The sequence below is a fragment of the Bombina bombina genome, chromosome 5 (assembly GCF_027579735.1).
Source record: "Bombina bombina isolate aBomBom1 chromosome 5, aBomBom1.pri, whole genome shotgun sequence".
Lineage (NCBI taxonomy): Eukaryota > Metazoa > Chordata > Amphibia > Anura > Bombinatoridae > Bombina > Bombina bombina.
In genome coordinates, this window is record NC_069503.1 from 1,052,836,049 (window position 1) to 1,052,860,436 (window position 24,388).

The 24,388-nt window shown below is 36.4% G+C and overlaps 1 protein-coding gene across 3 annotated transcripts in view; it reads left to right on the plus strand.

Moving 5' to 3' along the window:
- COL14A1 (collagen type XIV alpha 1 chain) overlaps positions 1 to 24,109 on the plus strand; it is a 251,509-nt gene extending 227,400 nt beyond the window's left edge. For 2 of the 3 annotated variants that reach the window (XM_053715323.1, XM_053715321.1), the window contains 6 exons: positions 6,944 to 6,979; positions 9,728 to 9,794; positions 11,485 to 11,673; positions 17,431 to 17,508; positions 19,554 to 19,709; positions 23,574 to 24,109. In XM_053715323.1, coding sequence (XP_053571298.1) covers positions 6,944 to 6,979; positions 9,728 to 9,794; positions 11,485 to 11,673; positions 17,431 to 17,508; positions 19,554 to 19,709; positions 23,574 to 23,881 — 834 coding nt within the window. In that variant the 3' untranslated portion in view covers positions 23,882 to 24,109. Of the gene's footprint in view, positions 1 to 6,943; positions 6,980 to 9,727; positions 9,795 to 11,484; positions 11,674 to 17,430; positions 17,509 to 19,553; positions 19,710 to 22,946; positions 23,036 to 23,573 lie in introns of those variants that run through there. The other variant, XM_053715322.1, reaches the window with a different exon arrangement.
- The last annotated feature ends 279 nt before the right edge of the window (positions 24,110 to 24,388 follow it).

The following is a 24,388-nucleotide window of genomic DNA, read 5'->3' on the forward strand; positions in this document are numbered from 1 at the left end:
GCTAGAAAGGCAAAGCCTGCTTCTAAGTCCACATGAAGGTGCGGCCCTCATTCCAGCTCAGCTGGTAGGGGGCAGGTTACGTTTTTTCAAGGAAATTTGGATCAATTCTGTTCACAATCTTTGGATTCAGAGCATTGTTTCAGAAGGGTACAGAATTGGTTTCAAGTTGAGACCTCCTGCAAAGAGATTTTTTCTTTCCCGTGTCCCAGTAAATCCAGTAAAAGCTCAAGCATTTCTGAAATGTGTTTCAGATCTAGAGTTGACTGGAGTAATTATGCCAGTTCCAGTTCCGGAACAGGGGATGGGGTTTTATTCAAATCTCTTCATTGTACCAAAGAAGGAGAATTCTTTCAGACCAGTTCTGGATCTAAAAATATTGAATCGTTATGTAAGGATACCAACGTTCAAGATGGTAACTGTAAGGACTATCTTACCTTTTGTTCAGCAAGGGAATTATATGTCCACAATAGATTTACAGGATGCATATCTGCATATTCCGATTCATCCAGATCATTATCAATTCCTGAGATTCTCGTTTCTGGACAAGCATTACCAGTTTGTGGCTCTGCCGTTTGGCCTAGCTACAGCTCCAAGAATTTTTACAAAGGTTCTCGGTGCCCTGCTGTCTGTAATCAGAGAACAGGGTATTGTGGTATTTCCTTATTTGGACGATATCTTGGTGCTTGCTCAGTCTTTACATTTAGCAGAATCTCATACGAATCGACTTGTGTTGTTTCTTCAAGATCATGGTTGGAGGATCAATTTACCAAAAAGTTCTTTGATTCCTCAGACAAGGGTAACCTTTCTGGGTTTCCAGATGGATTCAGTGTCCATGACTCTGTCTTTAACAGACAAGAGACGTCTAAAGTTGATTACAGCTTGTCGAAACCTTCAGTCACAATCATTCCCTTCGGTAGCCTTATGCATGGAAATTCTAGGTCTTATGACTGCTGCATCGGACGCGATCCCCTTTGCTCGTTTTCACATGCGACCTCTTCAGCTCTGTATGCTGAAGCAATGGTGCAAGGATTACACAAAGATATCTCAATTAATATCTTTAAAACCGATTGTTCGACACTCTCTAACATGGTGGACAGATCACCATCGTTTAATTCAGGGGGCTTCTTTTGTGCTTCCGACCTGGACTGTAATTTCAACAGATGCAAGTCTCACAGGTTGGGGAGCTGTGTGGGGATCTCTGACGGCACAAGGAGTTTGGGAATCTCAGGAGGTGAGATTACCGATCAATATTTTGGAACTCCGTGCAATTTTCAGAGCTCTTCAGTTTTGGCCTCTTCTGAAGAGAGAATCGTTCATTTGTTTTCAGACAGACAATGTCACAACTGTGGCATACATCAATCATCAAGGAGGGACTCACAGTCCTCTGGCTATGAAAGAAGTATCTCGAATTTTGGTTTGGGCGGAATCCAGCTCCTGTCTAATCTCTGCGGTTCATATCCCAGGTGTAGACAATTGGGAAGCGGATTATCTCAGTCGCCAAACGTTGCATCCGGGCGAATGGTCTCTTCACCCAGAGGTTTTTCTTCAGATTGTTCAAATGTGGGAACTTCCAGAAATAGATTTGATGGCGTCCCATCTAAACAAGAAACTTCCCAGGTATCTGTCCAGATCCCGGGATCCTCAGGCGGAGGCAGTGGATGCATTATCACTTCCTTGGAGGTATCATCCTGCCTATATCTTTCCACCTCTAGTTCTTCTTCCAAGAGTAATCTCCAAGATTCTGAAGGAATGCTCGTTTGTTCTGCTGGTAGCTCCGGCATGGCCTCACAGGTTTTGGTATGCGGATCTTGTCCGGATGGCCTCTTGCCAACCGTGGACTCTTCCGTTAAGACCAGACCTTCTGTCACAAGGTCCTTTTTTCCATCAGGATCTGAAATCCTTAAATTTAAAGGTATGGAGATTGAACGCTTGATTCTTGGTCAAAGAGGTTTCTCTGACTCTGTGATTAATACTATGTTACAGGCTCGTAAATCTGTATCTCGAGAGATATATTATAGAGTCTGGAAGACTTATATTTCTTGGTGTCTTTCTCATCATTTTTCCTGGCATTCTTTTAGAATACAGAGAATTTTACAGTTCCTTCAGGATGGTTTAGATAAAGGTTTGTCCGCAAGTTCTTTGAAAGGACAAATCTCTGCTCTTTCTGTTCTTTTTCACAGAAAGATTGCTATTCTTCCTGATATTCATTGTTTTGTACAAGCTTTGGTTCGTATAAAACCTGTCATTAAGTCAATTTCTCCTCCTTGGAGTTTGAATTTGGTTCTGGGAGCTCTTCAAGCTCCTCCGTTTGAACCTATGCATTCATTGGACATTAAATTACTTTCTTGGAAAGTTTTGTTCCTTTTGGCCATCTCTTCTGCCAGAAGAGTTTCTGAATTATCTGCTCTTTCTTGTGAGTCTCCTTTTCTGATTTTTCATCAGGATAAGGCGGTGTTGCGAACTTCTTTTGAATTTTTACCTAAAGTTGTGAATTCCAACAACATTAGTAGAGAAATTGTGGTTCCTTCATTATGTCCTAATCCTAAGAATTCTAAGGAGAAATCGTTGCATTCTTTGGATGTTGTTAGAGCTTTGAAATATTATGTTGAAGCTACGAAATCTTTTCGTAAGACTTCTAGTCTATTTGTTATCTTTTCCGATTCTAGAAAAGGCCAGAAAGCTTCTGCCATTTCTTTGGCATCTTGGTTGAAATCTTTAATTCATCTTGCCTATGTTGAGTCGGGTAAAACTCCGCCTCAGAGAATTACAGCTCATTCTACTAGGTCAGTTTCTACTTCCTGGGCGTTTAGGAATGAAGCTTCGGTTGACCAGATCTGCAAAGCAGCGACTTGGTCCTCTTTGCATACTTTTACTAAATTCTACCATTTTGATGTATTTTCTTCTTCTGAAGCAGTTTTTGGTAGAAAAGTACTTCAGGCAGCGGTTTCAGTTTGAATCTTCTGCTTATGTTTTTCGTTAAACTTTATTTTGGGTGTGGATTATTTTCAGCAGGAATTGGCTGTCTTTATTTTATCCCTCCCTCTCTAGTGACTCTTGTGTGGAAAGATCCACTTCTTGGGTAGTCATTATCCCATACGTCACTAGCTCATGGACTCTTGCTAATTACATGAAAGAAAACATAATTTATGTAAGAACTTACCTGATAAATTCATTTCTTTCATATTAGCAAGAGTCCATGAGGCCCGCCCTTTTTTTGTGGTGGTTATGATTTTGTATAAAGCACAATTATTCCAATTCCTTATTTTATATGCTTTCGCACTTTTTTATCACCCCACTTCTTGGCTATTCGTTAAACTGAATTGTGGGTGTGGTGAGGGGTGTATTTATAGGCATTTTGAGGTTTGGGAAACTTTGCCCCTCCTGGTAGGAATGTATATCCCATACGTCACTAGCTCATGGACTCTTGCTAATATGAAAGAAATGAATTTATCAGGTAAGTTCTTACATAAATTATGTTTTTGTTTAATTTTCTTACAAGGAACCTTTTTTAAAAAACTGTGCATTGAAATGCTGAGGCAGACCCTCTTCAACCTCAAATGACCATAATTTCTTTCTTAGTACTTGGGCCACAAGACAGTTTAGTAGCTAACATAACAGCTTCCTCATAGTCTGCAACATAAATATTATATATATGTTTAAATAGCAAACAACCCCAAAATTTTATATTTTGTGAATTCTAATGTCTAGTATACTGTAAATTAATTAATGCCTCACTTGACATATTAATCTCCTTTATCATATTCTCTCTATTCTTCTGTCTTTATTTCAGTCTCTCTATCTTTCTACTTTCTCTTTGTAGTAAAACGCATTTAAGTGTGTTCTGAGAGACACGCTTCAAAGGTAACGCAAGTATGAATTTCTAGAGTCGTTAGAATTCCTGATAAATTCTATCTCATAATAACTGATTATTTTATTGAATTTATGCCAGTGATTTGGGGATTTTGATAACAGTCTGTTTCATCTGTCAAGATTTAAATAAACTCTATCTTTAATAGAGGAAAACATCTTACACAACATTCCAGAAGTGATTGCTGTAATAATCTCAGTAGCTTGGCATTTTTGTCATAATTTATACATGTTATTAGAAAGTCTAAGTATATTAAGATCCATTGGAAGATTAGAAAAATGTGGAAAATTCTCTGAAATATTGACCCGGTATTTGCAGATGTGCATATTAATATTTCATGCTTTACAAAACTGTGTAGAAAGTGATCCAAACCATACCAGTTATTTGGATATTATTTTGATAAATGTCACCACTATTTATTTCTGATTCTTCCCACCTAAATAAACTCTGTCTGTACAATTACTTTGGAGTAAAGGAGTCAATACATTTTGAAAAAAGCTCTTGAGTGTTAGTGATGCATAATTTTCATGAGTGGTATCAAAAGCTCTGCCAAGAAGTTGTTGTTGGATACCAGGGAGAGCGATGGTCAAGTATGATTTTTTTCCCACAAACTAGACAGCAAGATAATGAAGCATTTCTTACAGTGAGAGGCTGTCAGCTAATCATGGGATGCACCTGATATACACTCACTTGCCACTTTATTAGGTACACCTTGCTAGTTCCAGGTTGGACCCTCTTTTGCCTTCATAACTGCCTTAAATCTTTGTGGCATAGTTGCAACAAGGTGTTGGAAACATTCCTCAGAGATGTTGGTCCATATTGACATTATAGCATCAAGCAGGTGCTGCAGATTTGTTAGCTCCACATCCATGATGTGAATCTCCCGTTCCACCACATCCCGAAGGTGCTTTATTGGATTGAGATCTGGTGACTGTGGAGGCCGTTGGAGTACAGTGAACTCATTGTCATGTTCAAGAAACCAGTTTGAGATAATTTGAGCTTTGTGACATGGACTGGTGCATTATCCTGCTGGAAGTAGCTATCATAAGATGGGTACACTGTAGTCACAAAGGGATGGACGTGGTCAGCAACAATACTCAGGTAGGCCGTGGTGTTTAAACGATGCTCAATTAGTACTAAGGGGCCCAAAGTATGCCAAAAAAATATCCCCCACACTATTACACCACCACCACCACCAGCCTGAACCGTTGATACAAGGCAGGATGGATTCATGCTTTCATGCTGTTTATGCCAACTTTTGACCCTACCATCTGAAGGTCGCAGATGAAATTGAGACTTATCAGACCAGGAAATGTTTTTCCAATCTTCTATTGTCCCAGTTTGGTGAGCCTGTGCATATTGTAGCCTCAATTTCCTGTTCTTAGCTGACAGGAGTGGCATTTGGTGTGGTCTTCTGCTACTGTAGCCCATCAGCTTCAAGGTTTGACGTGTTGTGCGTTCAGAGATGGTATTCTGCATACCTTGGTTGTAACGAGTGCTTATTTGAGTTACTGTTGCATTCCTTTAATCTGGAACCAGTCTGCCCATTCTCCTCTGACCGCAACAAGACATTTTCGTCCACACAACTGCCACTTACTGGATATTTTCTCTTTTTCGGACCATTCTTTGTAAACCCTAGAGATGATTGTGCGTGAAAATCCCAGTAGATCAGAAGTTTTTGAAATATTTAGACCAGCCTGTCTGGCACCAACAACCATGTCACGTTCAAAGTCACTTAAATCCTTTTTCCTCCTCATTCCGATGCTCGGTTTGAACTTCGTCTCCACCACGTATAGATGCCTAAATACATTGAGTTGCTGCCATGTGATTGGCTGATTAGCAATTTGCGTTACCAAGCAATTGAACAGGTGTACCTAATAAAGTGGCCGGTGAGTGTACATTATACAGTTCTTTATATTTTTCAGTACATTCATTTAAGTGAAGCAGGGAAGATTTTGTAGTCCCTTCTTCTACAGCAAAATGATTATTGTTAGCTCACATGCTAGTTTTAATGTACCGGAACAAGTTAGCTGAAATTGCTTGGGGTGCACAGTATCCTGTGTCTAGGGGTGCTATATGGCTTTATACTATCTATCTATCTCTATCTGTCTGTCTTTCTATTTTTTCCATCTATCCTGAATGTGTTTGTATTCAGTCTTTCTACCTATGAGCTTCTATAGCACATATTATAGATGTTCCTTCTATGAACTTGGGGTTTAGGAGGAAAGAGAACATAGACACAATATACAAAGAACATGATATAAAGATAGGAAGAAGCAGCAGGGACCTTACATAGAGGCAGACAGGAAGGAAGAGGACATTAGTCATTGTCCTAGAAAGCCCTGTCAACAGAAAAGTGCTTAGATTTGTAATAACTGCAGGTTGGTCCTCCAGTTTAATGGCAGCTTGTTGGTGTAGTGTATGTCTATTACTTATAGGGATCTTGTATTTCCTGTCTGTACCTTTTTTATTAAATGCATTTTGTGATCAATGATTGAAGATGTATGTGAGTTTTACAGCAAGGAGACATACCTTGTACTTACTAGAGACTACTTGTGTAGAAGGCCAGTGAGAATTTTCCACATGTATATAGGTAGCCAGTTCTTCTGATATATTGTCATGCTTCCTCTTTCCTATGATTAGCAGATTGCAGACTTTAGTACAGTCTGGACTCTGTAATAAATGTTTGAAAGATAAACCAAACGTATTTATTTCCATATACTAAAGGTTCAATTTATACATTAAATTAGATAAGGGTTTGATTGCATAATGTATTCTTTCTTTCTATTATTGTCTAATTTAAAAGTTATTGATGAAAAAAACATTTAAGAATTGAACATTAATGTAATAAACAATTCCTTTTGAATTGCACTATTATTCTTGATAATTTAGTTTATAGTTATACAATTTAGTGCATACATTTAGGACTGTCAAAGTTTTATGTATATTACTTACTACTTATTGATAGATATCTAGTACTAATATACTGTATACTGTATGGATAGTTATATTAAACTGTATATGAAGTATGCATTATTTTAATACTGTACAATTAATTTACTTTATGTTTTTTAGGGGCCACCAGGTCCAAAGGGAGAAAGAGGTGAAAGGGTAAGTATGCAATTATTGTAAGTAAATTTGGCTACATATGATTGTCACCTAAGGAAAATCAACATTAGCTACTGTACATTAAAACGTAGATTGTCTGAATTATATTTTAAATTTAAGGAATATGTCATAACAGCAAATAAATAGGATAACATTTGTCTGATAGCTTATTTAACAATGTTATGGTTTTAATAATAAAACATCTAGAGATAGATTAGATGCCTTAGATTAGTTATTGACAATATAAAACATATATGGATACCAACATTAAATGTTCATCATCCAGATAGAGCATACAATTAAAAAAAATTCCAATTTATTTCTTTTATCAAATTGAATCATTAAGGTTTAATTTTGACTGCCTCTTTAACAGTCCCAATAAGGCCTAGATTTCAAGTGGAGCGCAAAAAAATAACACTATTCATGTTAACTCAATAGAGATCATATTGCAAGTTGAAAGTAAAAAGTTATTGCTGGAAGGAAAGCCTCTGGCGTGCTAACATCTGGAGGTTATATAGCATGGTCACACTATGTCCCTCTTACCATAGACTTCTAGGGGATGCACTACAAAACTGTTCTAGCTTTCACTTGAGTGCTTACCCAAAAATGCGCTAAGAAATAGTTAAAGGGGCAGTCTACACCAGAATTGTTATTGTTTTAAAAGATAGATAATCCCTTTATTACCCATTCCGCTGTTTTGCATAACCAACACGGTTATATTAATACACTTTTTTACCTCTGTAATTACCTTGTATATGAGCCTTTGCAGACTGGCCCCCTTATTTCAGTTCTTTTGACTGACATGTATTTAGCCAATCAGAGCCCTCTCATTTGTAAATCCAGGGCGTGGTCACAGTGTTATCTATATGAAACACATGAAATTACGCCCTCTAGCTGTGAAAAACTGCCAAATGCATTGAAATAAGGGGTGGCCTTCAAGGTTTTAGAAATTAGCATATGAGCCTACCTAGGTTTAGCTTTCAACAAAGAATACCAAGAGAACAAAGCAAGTTTGATGATAAAAGTGAATTGGAAAGTTGTTTAAAATTGTATTCCCTATCTGAATCATGAAAGTTTAATTTTGACTAGACTGAACAAAATAATAATAATGCACTGAACAAGTGCTGTGTATAAAATGCTGGTGCACAGTGCATAATTAAATACATTTTTGAAACAGCTATAGCTTTTATTAGAAGCATTATTGCTAATATATGTATATTACAAAAATGCTCCTATTCAAAACTAAAATGCATCTATATGGATTACAATTTTGGCTGGAATGTCCCTTTAAAGAGCAATCCTAGGTGAGCCCAGAAGCATGCAAATTTATTTAACCATCTGGCAGCAGTATTTGAAAAAATAAAAAAATAAAAATATCTAGCTATTCTTCACATGCACGTGCAGAGAAAATGTTAACACTATAACAGTGATAACTTTTACTAGAAGCATTTTTGCTAATGCAAATATGTTTCTATTCACAGATTTATCTATGTACTATTAAATTTTGTCCAGAATGTCCCTTCAACAAAAGATACCAAGAAAACTAAGCAGAATTGATAACAGAAGTTGATTTGAAAGTTGTTTAACCCCTTCTCTACTGGGAATTTCAGACAAAACCTTGTCCAAAGTACAGGAGAATTATTAGTATTTTTGCAATCACTCTGTCAAAAGAACTGAAATAAGGGGGCAGTCTGCAGAGGCTTAGATACAAGATAATCACAGAGGTAAAAAGTATATTGATATAACAATGTTGGTTATGCAAAACTAGGAAATGGGTAATAAAGGGTTTATCTATCTTGTTAAATAATAACAATTCTGGAGTAGACTATGGGGCCGATTTATCAAGTGTCTGGCGGACATGATCCGGTGTAGCGAATCATGTCCGCCAGACATCGATACATGCCGGCAGCATACTCTGTCGGCATTTATCATTGCACAAGCAGTTTTGGTGAACTGCTTGTGCAATGCCGCCCCCTGTGGATTTGCGGCCAATGAGCCTCTAGCAGGGGGTGTCAATCAACCCGATTGTATGCGATCGTGCAGATTGCTCTCCTCTGCCTCAGAGGTGGCGGACGAGTTAAGGAGCAGCGGTCTTAAGACCGCTGCTTCTTAACTCCTGTTTTTGGCGAGCCTGAAGGCTTGCACGGAAACAGATGTATTTGGCCCCATTCAGTCCATGATTAATCGGCCCCTATCCCTTTAATTATTTGTTTAATCCATTTACAGAAATTAAGTACAACATTATATGGAAGCAAACGTGCAGTAAAATTAGCTCACATAATAGAAAGCAGAAAAGTTACCTCTGTCTTTTTTTACACTCTTTAAAAGCTATGTAACAAAAAAAGCCCTTAGGAATAATATAAAGAAATTCACCAATACAAAAAGGTACAGCTTATTCTCCATATTGTGCACGCTAAACTGAAGGGCATCATACAACTTATCAAGAAGATAACAATGTCACTGATCTGTGAATGTGCAACACTTCTGTCACACGGCACAAGAATACTTAAGTTCCAAGATGGCAGCACCCAGTGTGAAGAGACAGAGCTTCACTAACTGGCATTTTTGAAAGGTTAAAATATGAGATCTTTGGAAGAGAGTTGTGTGCACGGGAGGGAAAATAATATTATGCCACTGTAGTTGTACCCAGCAGCTTAATGTTCCTTTATTTTTATGTACTAAGAAATGTATATAGGCACAAGCTAAACTCTTTGTAAAACATAAATGGTGTTGTTTTTCTCTTTGAAATAGGGTGACACACAGTCACAATCGATGGTGCGTGCAATTGCCCGTCAGGTGTGCGAACAGATCATCCAGGGTAAGAAATTCAATACATACTTGTAATTTCTGTGCAATTAGCTATGTATTGTATAGCCATACATACCTAACATACATATTTTGTGTTTTGACCCATCCAGGGAATGTGACACAAAGCACAATTTTTACATAGAAGCAAGTAATAGGTGTTTAAATGCAAGGCCGGATAAGCCTACCAGCATACCAGGAGATTTCCCGGTGGGCTGCAGCAGCTAGGGCTGTAAAGCTACAATTAAATGAACTCTGGCATGCCTTAACAACAGCAGGATAGAATAAAATGTTTATTTTAGGACATAAAAAAAAATATTTACAAATTGTTACAGTTTATTTATTGAAACTATACTTCTTTTTTGTTCTTATTTGGTTTTAGGTGGTTTGTAATCTCATCTGTGATACATAGGAATGAATCCTAAATGCCTTTCATATCTTGATAAAGAACACCTGGCATCTGAATATTTATTTATTTTATAAATAGTGTTTTTTATCTGAAATTAAAATCTAATGGGCACTGCTTTACTGTGGAATTATCCAGTTTAGCTTTATTTTTGCATCATGCATTGCTAAAACAATGCAATAGACAGTTTTTAACAGGACATAAAGACCCAATAATACAATGCTGAAATATGCAAGAGAATTTGATTAAAGGGATATTAAACCCAATTTTTTTCTTTCATGATTCAGATAGAGCATGCACTTTTAAGCAAATTTTCTAATTTACACCTATTATCAATATTTCTTCATTTTCTTGCTATCGTTATTTGAAAAAGCAGGAATCTAAGCTTAGGAGCCGGACCATTTTTGGTTCAGCAACCTGGGTAACACTTGCTGATTGGTTACTAAAATTGATTATAGGAGTAAATTAGAAAGTTGCTTAAAATTGCATGCTCTTTCATGGGTTTCATATCCCTTTAAAGGGACATTAAACCCAAATGTTTTCTTTCATGATTCAGATAGAGAATACAATTTTAAACAACTTTCTAATTTACTTCTATGATCTAATTTGCTTTATTATTTAGATATCCTTTGTTGAAGAAATAGCAATGCACATGTGTGAGCCAATCACATGAGGCATTTATGTGCAGCCACCAATCAGCAGCTACTGAGCTTATCTAGATATGCTTTTCACCAAAGGATATCAAGAAAATGAAGCAAAATAGATAATCTAAGTAAATTAGAAAGGTGTTTAAAATTGCATGCTCTTTCTAAATCATGAAAGAATAAAAATGGGTTTCATGTCCCTTTAAGGACCTGTTATATTCAAAATCAAAATAAACAGCTCTAAAGCATAAAAGTTGACTATGTTTAGATAGTGCTCTTTTGCATGCACAATCACAAGTTGTAGCATTTACTGTACCTTTAAGTTTACATCCACATAAAGGGCTACATTACAAGTGGCACAAATCTTAATTCTGGCTGAGTTAGCGCTCTAGCGTAAGCACAAAATACTGCTCCACTTGTAATCTGGCCCAAAATTGGTGAAGAAGATAAAACTGTTAATGGCACAAACTTACTGTTCTTTATTGTTGCAAAGTCATGGTATTGCCAGTAAAAGAATGGCTCCTAGTTATGCAGTTAATCTGCTAGCAAGGCTATACTGCATATTTGATTCATCATAGCCTCATATAGGTAATATTCACCATGTTGTCCACTACTGAATAAAATTAATAGACATTTGTTTTTTTTATTTTTAGGTCACATGTCCAGATTCAATTCTGTCCTTAACCAGGTACCAAGTCATTCTTCGTCTGTAAGAACTATCCCAGGACCCCCAGGGGTTCCCGGTCGACAAGGTCCACCTGGTACTCCAGGAGAACAAGGGTCCCCAGGACGAGCAGGATTTCCAGGCAATTCTGGGCAGCCGGGAACGCCAGGGGAAAGAGGTAAGAGAAACAAAGTTAGACAGATTTTCTTTTATTTTTTTTATAAAATGTGAGTGGCTCAGAATTTTCAGGAAACAACATTGCTTCTTACCTTCTCCACAACCTCTGACGTGGTGGACATAAAACACTTTGAGCATGTTCATTTGAAGGGATTGACAGACCCTGCTTTCGTGCAATTGGTTGCTTGGGCTTGTGCAATGGTACATCAGGGTAGCAGACATAAGTGTCCCCTTCCCACTCGCCGTTCTCAAGTCAGGATCCTTGTCCGGCCTCCCTTTATTACATGGGGCCCTTAAAGGGTCAATTAGGGTTTTTGGAATGCCAGATGTATATATTAAGGACCACTACGCCCTTGCTACTAAAGCATTAGGCCCTTGCTACTAAAGCATTAGACCCTTGCTACTAAAGCATTAGACCCTTGCTACTAAAGCATTAGACCCTTGCTACTAAAGCATTAGGCCCTTTCTACTAAAGCATTAGGCCCTTGCAACTAAAGCATTAGGCCCTTGCTACTAGAGCATTATGCCCTTGCAACTAAAGCATTAGGCCCTTGCTACTAAAGCCCTAGGCCCTTGCTACTAAAGCATTAGGCCCTTGCTACTAAAGAATTGAACCCTTGCTACTAAAGAATTAGGCCCTTGCTACTAAAGCATTAGGCCATTGCTACTAGAGCATTAGGCCCTTGCTACTAAAGCCCTAGGCCCTTGCTACTAAAGCATTAGGCCCTTGCTACTAAAGGATTAGGCCCTTGCTACTAAAGCATTAGGCCCTTGCTACTAAAGAATTGAACCCTTGCTACTAAAGCATTAGGCCCTTGCTACTAAAGCATTAGGCAATTGCTACTAGAGCATTAGGCCCTTGCTACTAAAGCATTAGGCCCTTGCTACTTAAGCATTAGCATTAGGCCCTTGCTACTAAAGCATTAGGCCCTTGCTACTAAAGCATTAGGACCTTGCTACTAAAGCATTAGACCCTTGCTACTAAAGCATTAAACCCTTGCTACTAAAGCATTAGACCCTTGCTACTAAAGCATTAGACCCTTGCTACTAGAGCATTAGACCCTTGCTACTAGAGCATTAGACCCTTGCTACTAAAGCATTAGACCCTTGCTACTAGAGCATTAGACCCTTGCTACTAGAGCATTAGGCCCTTGCTACTAAAGCATTAGGCCCTTGCTACTAAAGCATTAAACCCTTGCTACTAAAGCATTAGACCCTTGCTACTAAAGCATTAGACCCTTGCTACTAAAGCATTAGGCCCTTGCTACTAGAGCATTAGACCCTTGCTACTAAAGCATTAGACCCTTGCTACTAAAGCATTAGGCCCTTGCTACTAGAGCATTAGGCCCTTGCTACTAAAGCATTAGACCCTTGCTACTAAAGCATTAGACCCTTGCTACTAAAGCATTAGGCCCTTGCTACTAGAGCATTAGACCCTTGCTACTAAAGCATTAGGCCCTTGCTACTAAAGCATTAGGCCCTTGCTACTAAAGCATTAGGCCCTTGCTACTAAAGCATTAGACCCTTGCTACTAAAGCATTAGACCCTTGCTACTAAAGCATTGGGCCCTTGCTACTAAAGCATTAGACCCTTGCTACTAAAGCATTAGACCCTTGCTACTAAAGCATTAGGCCCTTTCTACTAAAGCATTAGGCCCTTGCTACTAAAGCATTAGGCCCTTGCTACTAAAGCATTAGACCCTTGCTACTAAAGCATTAGGCCCTTGCTACTAAAGCATTAGACCCTTGCTACTAAAGCATTGGGCCCTTGCTACTAAAGCATTAGACCCTTGCTACTAAAGCATTAAACCCTTGCTACTAAAGCATTAGACCCTTGCTACTAAAGCATTAGGCCCTTGCTACTAAAGCATTAGACCCTTGCTACTAAAGCATTAAACCCTTGCTACTAAAGCATTAGACCCTTGCTACTAAAGCATTAGGCCCTTGCTACTAAAGCATTAGGCCCTTGCTACTAGAGCATTAGACCCTTGCTACTAAAGCATTAGGCCCTTGCTACTAAAGCATTAGACCCTTGCTACTAAAGCATTAGACCCTTGCTACTAAAGCATTAGGCCCTTGCTACTAAAGCATTAGGCCCTTGCTACTAGAGCATTAGACCCTTGCTACTAAAGCATTAGGCCCTTGCTACTAAAGCATTAGACCCTTGCTACTAAAGCATTAGACCCTTGCTACTAAAGCATTAGGCCCTTGCTACTAAAGCATTAGACCCTTGCTACTAAAGCATTAGACCCTTGCTACTAAAGCATTAGACCCTTGCTACTAAAGCATTAGGCCCTTGCTACTAAAGCATTAGGCCCTTGCTACTAAAGCATTAGGCCCTTGCTACTAGAGCATTAGACCCTTGCTACTAAAGCATTAGGCCCTTGCTACCAAAGCATTAGACCCTTGCTACTAAAGCATTAGGCCCTTGCTACCAAAGCATTAGACCCTTGCTACTAAAGCATTAGACCCTTGCTACTAAAGCATTAGACCCTTGCTACTAAAGCATTAGGCCCTTGCTACCAAAGCATTAGGCCCTTGCTACCAAAGCATTAGACCCTTGCTACTAAAGCATTAGGCCCTTGCTACTAGAGCATTAGACCCTTGCTACTAAAGCATTAGACCCTTGCTACTAAAGCATTAGACCCTTGCTACTAAAGCATTAGACCCTTGCTACTAGAGCATTAGACCCTTGCTACTAGAGCATTAGACCCTTGCTACTAAAGCATTAGACCCTTGCTACCAAAGCATTAGACCCTTGCTACTAAAGCATTAGGCCCTTGCTACTAGAGCATTAGACCCTTGCTACTAAAGCAGGTCCTAATGCTGAAGAAATTACACTCACAGTGGGATATCGAAGAGATAAAGCTCTTAAATGATCATTTTCAATTGTTCTTTCTAAGTATTATACAGACAGAGATAAAAAAAGGAAGCATTTGTGTGATAAGATAATGAGATCTGATCTGTAAGCATACCAAGCCTATTTTGACGGGCTGTGGTTTCAAAGAGCAAATCCAGCTATTTCTTTTGCAAAAAGAAGCATAACTGAGCAGTTTCTCATACGTTTTTTATACTGCAGCTGATATAACATAATAAGTCATGGGGAACACATTCAGGGAAAAACAATTTTACAGTGAACTGTCCCTTTAACAAAAAGCCAACAGAACTAACAATACGTCAACATGAAACAACAGGGACATGAAACTCAAACATTTTCTTTCATGATTCAGATAGATAATACAATTTTAATCAACTTTCCAATTTACTTCTATTATTTAATTTGCTTCCTTCTCTTGTTATCCTTTGCTGAAAGTCTTTTCTAGATAAGTTTAGGAGCAGCAAAGAACCTAGGTTCTAGCTACTGATTGGTGGCTGCAGATATCTAACGATTGTCATTGGCTCGCCAATGTGTTCAGTTAGAAACCAGTAGTGCATTGTTGCTCCTTCAACAAATTATACTAAGAGAATGAAACAAATGATATAATAGCAGTCAATTCAAAAGTTGTTTAAAATTGTATTCTGTATCTGAATCATGAAAGAAAATGTTTCATGTCCCTTTAATAGTTTCCACAGACCCTATATTTATTAATTTTGCAATAATGCATTTTATCAAGTTATATTTATTTGGGTGGTGCGTTGGGCTTTAAAGTTAAAATATTTAAAGAACATAGAGGGAGGAAAATCTTTACAAATTTAGGGCAATGATAACGAGTGGAGCACAAACTTTTGCGCACAAGTGACATCGGGTTTTCCTGATCGTTTGAACTCAGGTTAAATTGCACTCGTATTACGAGTTAAAAGTAAATACGATTGCTTGAGCTCAATCCTGATTTAAGCTAGAATGATCACCGCAACTTCAGAATTGTGGTTAACTGTTTCGCAAACATAAAAAGTTGAACAAAACACATCAAAAATACATTACAAAGTATAGTTACACTCATAATAACACCATCTAATAAAAATGATTACACAAAACTATTGCACACAAAAGTTATAAAGGGTCAAAGATATGAAGAGTCAGGTGTGGCTGCAAGGGGCTTTAACACAGAGATCTCTTCATGACGGGTTAGCGCACTTGATGCAATCAAATTAGCGCATATGAGAATGTGACGTCAGGTTTTTTTCCACTTTTTTTCTCTCCATTGACTTCTATGGGGGAATAGGTTATTGCACTTGTGATATTCTAATTGCGCTAGAAGTAAGCTTTTTGTTCCGCTTGTCGGGTTTGCGTGAGAGTGTAAACTTTTTACTTTCAACTCCTAATACGAGCACAACCCGATGCACGCAAAAAGCTTACTTCTAGCTCAATTAGCGCTCTAGCGTAAGCGCTAAGTAGCGATTCATTCGTAATCTGGCTGTATATAACCATAATGCCTGAAAACAAAGACTTGATATGAAAGAACATATTGTGAAGCCAATGGTTTTGTTCTATCACTGCACTGAAGAGATAGATTTGCAGAATGTTGGATAAAAGTCAAACTATAGAAATGACTCTAAGCTTTCCTTGTGAACAAAAGGCCTTAAGGAGTTATCACATACCTCTTGTGATTAGCTTCTTCTTTGATGTCTTGTGCACAAACCATCATGAAGCTTTGCAGCGTTAGTGTGAAACCCTTAGATGAATTGTGTCCTTTATTTGTATCATTTGGATTGAGTTCCAAGGTTGCGTTTTGTATTTACTTCCGCTTAAAGGGGTAGATTATTGTTTCAGTAAAAAAATCAAATAAAAAGCTTATAATTACCTTCTTTTTTTTATAACGTTTTCAATGTCTACAAGAAATTTTATATAAGGTTTGTGGTAAACCTTAACAATATAATAAAACCTATGCAAAGACAGGTAAAAATTAAACAAAAATTGCACTTTATCTTTATTGAAACTAACCACATGATTATATAATATATTACTGATTGGTTACCATATCACCATATCAAGTTAAATATACTTGCACTTATAAAGTGATAGATTGATGATGATAGATAGATAGATAGATAGATAGATAGATAGATAGATAGATAGATGATAGATAGATAGATAGATAGATAGATAGATAGATAGATAGATAGAAAGATACATTTCAGTGGACAAGTGATAAATTAAAGGGACACTGAACCCAAATATTTTCTTTCATGATTCAGATAGAGCATGCACATTTAAGCAACTTTCTAATTTACTCCTATTATCAATTTTTCTTCGTTCTCTTTCTTTCTTTATTTGAAAAAGAAGGCATCTAAGCTATTTTTTTTGGTTCAGGACCATGGAAAGCACTTGTTTATTGGTGGGTGAATTTATCCACCAATCAGCAAGAACAACACAGTGTGTTCACCAAAAATGGGCCGGCATCTAAACTTACATTCTTGCATTTCAAATAAAGATACCAAGAGAATGAAGACAATATGATAATAGGAGTAAATTAGAAAGTTCCTTAAAATTGCATGCTCTATCTGAATCACAAAATAAAAAATTTGGGTTCAGTGTCCCTTTAAGTATTTTCCTATATTTTATATCAAGTTGACTAGTAACTTTTTAGCTATTGTTCTAACAATGTCTAATAACATAATAAACTCTTATAATAAATTATTTATGGTAGATTTTTTTTGCATCTTTCATTTTAATGTCATCTATTCACACATAATTATATGAACTAAGAAAACCTAAACAGTTAATATATTTATTTTAAAATAATGAAATCAATATTCCTGCAATACATTTAAATACAAAATAAATATGAAATTAAGTATATAAATGTGTTTATTTAAAGGTTTACCTGGTGAAAAAGGAGAAAGAGGTAACCCAGGTGTTGGAACTCAAGGACCGAGAGGGCCCCAGGGGCCAGCAGGTAATGTACAATCAAACCTATCCTTATTACCTCTGCACTTTGTGCCATAGGAGCCCATAGATAGTGGGATTCATTCATTTAATGCCAAAATGTCTGATTGCCAAAGGGAAAATGATGCTTCCTTTAATACCAGAGACACAATAGGAATTCTGGCTAAAACCGCATCCTCTGTCTGATGCAACTGACGAGTTTCAGGAAAGAACAGGGGTCAAGTCCTTCAAAAAAAGTGTTGGAACTCACCAAGACTTCAACCCCCCTCACAAGGAATATTGTTTTATATATATATATATATATATATATATATATATATATATATATATATATATATATATATATATATATATATATATATATATATATATACAGTATATATATTATATATATATATATATATATATATATATATATATATATATATATATATATATATATATATATATATATATATATATATAAATATATACATACACAAAAACTCACACTGTATTTATTTCTGTATTCATATGTATATAATCTATGCACTCTGGTTAATGAAAGCAAATTAAAACCAATGAAGGGCTGAATGGTTTCCTCTGGGCCTGAGGATGGGCATCCATGGTTACATTTTTACATGGCTCCTCCTATCTAACAGAGTCTCACCCTTTTACTATGCATAGTCCTTTTTCTGCTGAGGAGAGCTAAATAACGCCTGAGCAAGTCACACAGAAATGTAAGCACAATGTGTTCCACACAGTGCGGGGTGATCACACAGCAGGACCGCTAACAGACTTATTACTAGAGGATCTCACTATCCCTCTAACCAGACTTTACTCCAGCTCCTCCCACCAACAACAGCAGTGTTTACTGAGGCCTTTCTGTACTCTGTCTAGGGGGAACTTAGTTCCTCCTGCAAATATAGTGCAGGAACTCCGTTCACATGCGTTCCCGCTGGACTTGACCCCTGGGGATGAATAAATAGAAATGTCTGTTTTTCAAGAAACTAGTCTAAATGGATAAAAAACACAAACATTTTCTTTTGTGATTCAGACAAAACATACCATTTTTAAAAAGTTTCCAATTTTCTTCTATTTTCAAATTTGCTTCGTTCCCATGGTATTCTTTGTTGAAGAGCACTACATGGCAGGAACACTACATGGCAGGTAGTACTGCTGCCATCTAGTGCTCTTGCAAATTAATAACATTCTTGCAAAACTGCTGATATAGTGCTCTATACTTGTGCATGCTCTAGGGGTTATGTCTCTGTTTTTCAACAAAAGATACCAAGAGAACAAAGAAAATTGAAATTTCATATTCTTTTAATAACATAACAGGACATATATTACCACACATGAAATTACAATATATAAGAAAATATAATATATATGTTTTGTTTCCTATTTAAAGGGACAGTCTAGTCAAAATTAAGCTTTCATGATTCAGATAGGGCATGCACTTTTAAGCAACCTTTTATCATCAAATTTAATTTGTTCTAATGGTATTCTTTTTGAAAGGCTAAACATAGGGTAGGTTCATATGCTAATTTCTAAGCCTGTGAAGGCTGTCTCTTATCTCAGTTTTTTTTTACATTTTTTCACAGCTAGATATTGCTATTTCATGTGTGTCATATAGATAACATTGTGCTCACTCCCGTGGAGTTATTTATGAGTCAGCACTGATTGGCAAAGAGGCAAAAACTATATTAATATAATCGTGTTGGTTATACAAAACTGGGTAATAGTTTATAAAGGGATTGTCTATCTTTTTAAACAGTAATAATTCTGGAGTAGACTGTCCCTTTAATTATTTGTTTAATCCATGTACATGGGTTAAGCACAAAGTAATATGCAAGAAAAAGTGCAGTAAATAGCTCTAACACATAACGGCATTTTATTTTTGCACTTTTCTGTCCCTTTAACTACCAATATAAAATGATATAAGTACAATTCTGCAACAGTGTATCAATTGTGTTAAAATCTATAGTTAAATCTCTACTTCATATTTTGTTACTGTGTTTTTATTAAATACTTTTTGAAACAATGTTATTTAATGATTATTGCTTTGTGCAGGGCCCCCAGGTGAAGGAAGAACAGGGAGTCAGGGACCACCTGGGGAACCAGGTCAACGTGGACCCATGGGTCAACCTGGAAATCCTGGTTCTCTTGGACCCCCTGGTCAACCAGGTTACTGTGATGCTTCTTCTTGTGCTGGTTATGGTGGTGGAGGTAAGTTCTAATTGTTAGTGCAAAAAGTGACAATGCCATTCATCATCACGGTTAGTGCTATGCTACGGTTGATGAAATAGTAATAAATTGTAGGTAGAATTGAAAAGTGTCAATCATTTGTCAGTACAATGTTAAATGGACATTGAATTTACAGAGGCATTTTCGGAATGTTTTGTTCTTTATTGGTTTCACCATAATTATTAATTCTCCTGTCAAGTGCACCCATACATATTATATATCATTTTCTTCTGATACCCTATTCAGGTACATAAAATGACAATAAATAGGAATGTAATACTGAACAATGAATGGAAAACAAAAATATTAATTTCCACAAAAATAGTGTAACTAAAGATAAATACCTCGAAATAGATGAAATATTTTGTCCTGATTTTAGGAATCTCCCGAATGTCTAGGTTTCCAAGTAATTTATATCAAATATAGGCCAGATACTACAAGGATGGAATTATTTGGTTTAACGATAAAAGTTCTACACTGTGAGATAGTGGTCACCCAATCCAAAACCGCTACATAATAGTATATCTTTCCTATCAAAGAAAAATGTATTTTAATGAGCTTTCTAACACTGCTTGTAAAATGGTTTTACAAGAAAAGATGTTTATTTTTGTGTGTCTGTGTCAGTCATAGCTTTGTTTTTTTTGTTCTGTCTGTTGCATTATACCAGTCTTGCTTTCATATTGTTTGCATTGTGTGTGAGCTTTTTATTAAGACAATAGCAGATCAGCATACACTAATATAATAGTGCATTACATAATCCTGCTTGTTTTGTTTTTTTGCATATATATATATACACACTGTATTTATAATAATACATATAATGTATATAATCTATACACTTTGGTTAATGAAAGCAAATTAAATCCAATGAAAGGGTGAATGGTTGCCTTTGGGCCTGAGAATCCTCCTCTGTCACAGAGTCTCACCCACTAAAGGTGCAATAGTCCTATTTCTGCTGACAGGAGCTAAATAACCCCAGAGCAAGCCACACAGAAATGTAAGCACCATGTGTACCACACAGTGTGGGGTGACTACACAGCAGGACCGCTAACAGACTTGTATTTAGTGTATTTTAGGAAGTGTTACAGCCCATTACTAGAGGATCTCACTATCCCTCTAACCAGACTGTGCTCCCACCAGCAACAGATGTGTTTATTGAAGGGTTTATGTTCTCTGTCCAGAGGGAACTTAGTTCCTCTTGCAAAAATAGTGCAGGAACTCCGTTCCCATGCTAACCGCTCAGCTTGACCCCTGCTTGATATATTTAAGCTTAGAGTCAAATATAATTTCCTCACTTTATTATTTATGAATCAATCATACCTTAAATTAAAGGGTCATTATAGTGGAAACATGACATGCTCTGGGATGTGCGATTAGCCCTGTTGATTGGGTCACTGTCAGTTTTTGCTTGGGACCATCAGTTCTCTATGGCTCCAGAGAGACACTTTAGCCATGTGTTTTACCCCCCTTTTTCCTTTTTTTTTCCTTCTAAATTAGAACGTGTCATTTCCCCACTATAATGCCCCTTTAAAGGTGGTAGATTACTTGTATATTTTTACATTCTGGGAAATTGTAGTGTCTTTTATGAGATTATAGAAATGTTGTTGTAAAAAAGTTGTTTATTTGATAAAAGTTGCTAGATGCCCCTAGTAAAACTCAAGATTGTCTAGAATTCCCCTACTTCTTACCCTGGGGAAATTAACAACATTAAACCATTTCTTAAAAAGACAAATAAAGCACAAATTATCAAAAGAACAAATAATGGATTAGTTGATGTTATAGTAATTGATTTAAATTGACATTTTCTATTTTCCATATAAAAAAAACAGAATTTAAACATATTGCTTTTTTGTGCCTTACAAATATTAATTAAAGCGGTTTGTATTAAAATGAAAATAAATACAGCAGCACAAATTGTTCCTTTAACTGCTGATTTGTATTCTGTAGTTATCAGAGAAAGATCATTAGCACAGAATACCTACCGACCAGTATAAAGTACATAACTGACACTGCTATATTAGTTTTAATTTAAAAAGGTTTTACATCACATTTTTATAGACAAAAAGAGCCCTTCAATAAACACACAGAAAGAAAATGCTCTGATATGTAGCAGTATTTTATTATTGTACTATTACTTGTATATAGCTATGTGTTTAACCTTTGAAAAGTGGTTAGAGATATAGTTACATTTAGTTCCAGAACAGCAATGCACTGCTGGGAGCTAGCTGAACACATCTGATGAGCAAATGACAAAAGGCATGTGTATAGCCAACAATCACCAGCTAGGTCCCAGGTATGTAATTACTGCTCCTGAGCCTACCAATGTATGCTTTTCAACAAAGGAAACCAAGAAAGAAAGTAAATTTGATAATAGAATTATATTTAAACATCTCTTAAAATTGCATGTTGAATTGGAACCATGGTAGTTTAAAGGGACACTGAACCCAATTTTTTTCTTTCACGATTCAGATAGAGCATACAGTTTTAAGCAACTTTCTAATTTACTCCTATTATCACATTTTCTTCATTCTCGTGGTACCTTTATTTGAAAAGCAAGAATGCAAGTTTAGATGCCGGCCCATTTTTGGTGAACAACCTGGGTTGTTCTTGCTGATTGGTGGATAAATTCACCCACCGATAAACAAGTGCTGTCCAGAGTCTTCAACCAAAATTGTCTGGCTCCTTTGCTTAGGTGCCTTCTTTTTCAAATAAAGATAGCAAGAGAATGAAGAAAAATAATAGGATTAAATGAGAAAGTTGCTTAAAATTGCATGCTCTATCTGAATCAAGAAAGAAAAAAATGTGGGTTCAGTGTCCCTTTAATTTGGACTCACATGCCCCTTTAAATGCTGCTCTTTGACATAAATGAATGATATAATCATTTCAGTTAAATGCTCCTTTAAATTAACACACATTTAAAATGTAGGTTTTTTTCTTATAGTATTATCACCAAACTGAGTTATATACTGGTATGTGTCCTAAGCAACACAGCTAAACAAACTTATAGCTTACACAATCATCTCCAAGTAATAAATAAGTAATTGCACCCATAATTTAGGATCAATCAGAGAGAATAGTTCCCTTGTTGCAGGAAATTGTTTTATTATGTATATTTGTCTGTTGTTTAAGTGTGCGTTATGATATTTGTATACTGATATTTGTGTTTTTCTCTTTTTGTTCCTCGTCTCAATACGTTTTTGATCCTTTCCATATGTGAAGGCCTAATTCCATACAATGACTACCAGCCCTGAAGAACAACTATAAGGTTCTGCTTGCATTATCCATTGGTTAAATATCATAAATGGAATCTAGAAAAACATGATTAGATTACCATTACCAAAAAAAAAAAAAAAAAAGACTTTCAAAATGTAAAATGACTTTATCACACATTCATTGAACTAGTTCTTAAGAAGAATGTATATTTTATTCAGTCAGCATCCCTATTCTTCCGTTAAATGTGAGCTATCTGCAGACTAGGTCACAAACGATGACATTGATGTAACTGCGTAAGCCTGGAATATTGACAGTATCAGGCTACTCCTGATGAACGATGCTGTGGCGTTTTTTTTTGCTGCAAAGTAGCATAAAACTCTATTTTTATATTTTGTTTCCTGGTGATGGTTTTCTAGAATTAATATTTTTGTCTTTTGTTGTCATTTGTCTTAAATGTATTAATCATTAAGTGTTGTAAATACAAATGTATTATTTAAATATATGGATATTGTGTAGATCCACATTCATATTTAGATGAATATAGTTCACATTTTAGGTCACCTTATCCCAATTTCTAATTACTGCACCGTTCCCTTAATCTAATAATATGACTATTCTTGGTGGTGGTTTAAGGTGGATACGGTGATCCAACTGATCAAGACAATTCTGTGGTACAGTTGCCAGATGGCTCCTACCACATATATGAGCAAGAGAGTCGTTATGATGAAGATGATGATGACCGTGATGATGAACAGCCATATGGGTCTTATCCAGTTCCGTATCCACAAAGTTATTTAGACCCACGGCAATCACAGCAAGAATTTACTCCAGTAGAGGAAGAGGAAGAATCCATGGAAGTAAGGTCACCTGGTATCAGTCGCTTAGTGAGGAATGTTGTAAATAGGTTGGATAAGTCTAAAAAATATGTGAAGGAGGTGTGAAGAAACCATCATAGCGAGTAGTCCTTCTGAAACTGGACCATGCATTGTCTACATTGTACAGAAAGATTTGTTTAATTTTTCTCTTTGGAAATTGTTTACATAAATTAAAGCTACAACGACAGTCAGTGAAATATATGTCCTGTATTATTGATAGGATTAGACACTGATTTTATTCAAATAAGTAAATAAATACAATATTTGCATGAAATTAAATAGTTTAATATTCAATTGACTTTGTAGTAATTATAATATTTAGAGAATAGGGATTTCCTAAATAATAAAACATATATTATAAAAAGTGACACAACATGACATTAAAGTGAAGGTCAATTTAGATGAATCGGTGCTCGGTTTTTAATAATCCTATTAAAAATAATGGCACTTTAATTCATCAAAATTGACATTTCACTCGTTTTCCTCAAAAACTTACCTTTTAATCCTGACAGCCGCTGCAGCGCTTCCTCCGCCCGTCGCAAGCCCTATTCGGGGGTCCAAAATGATGAATCC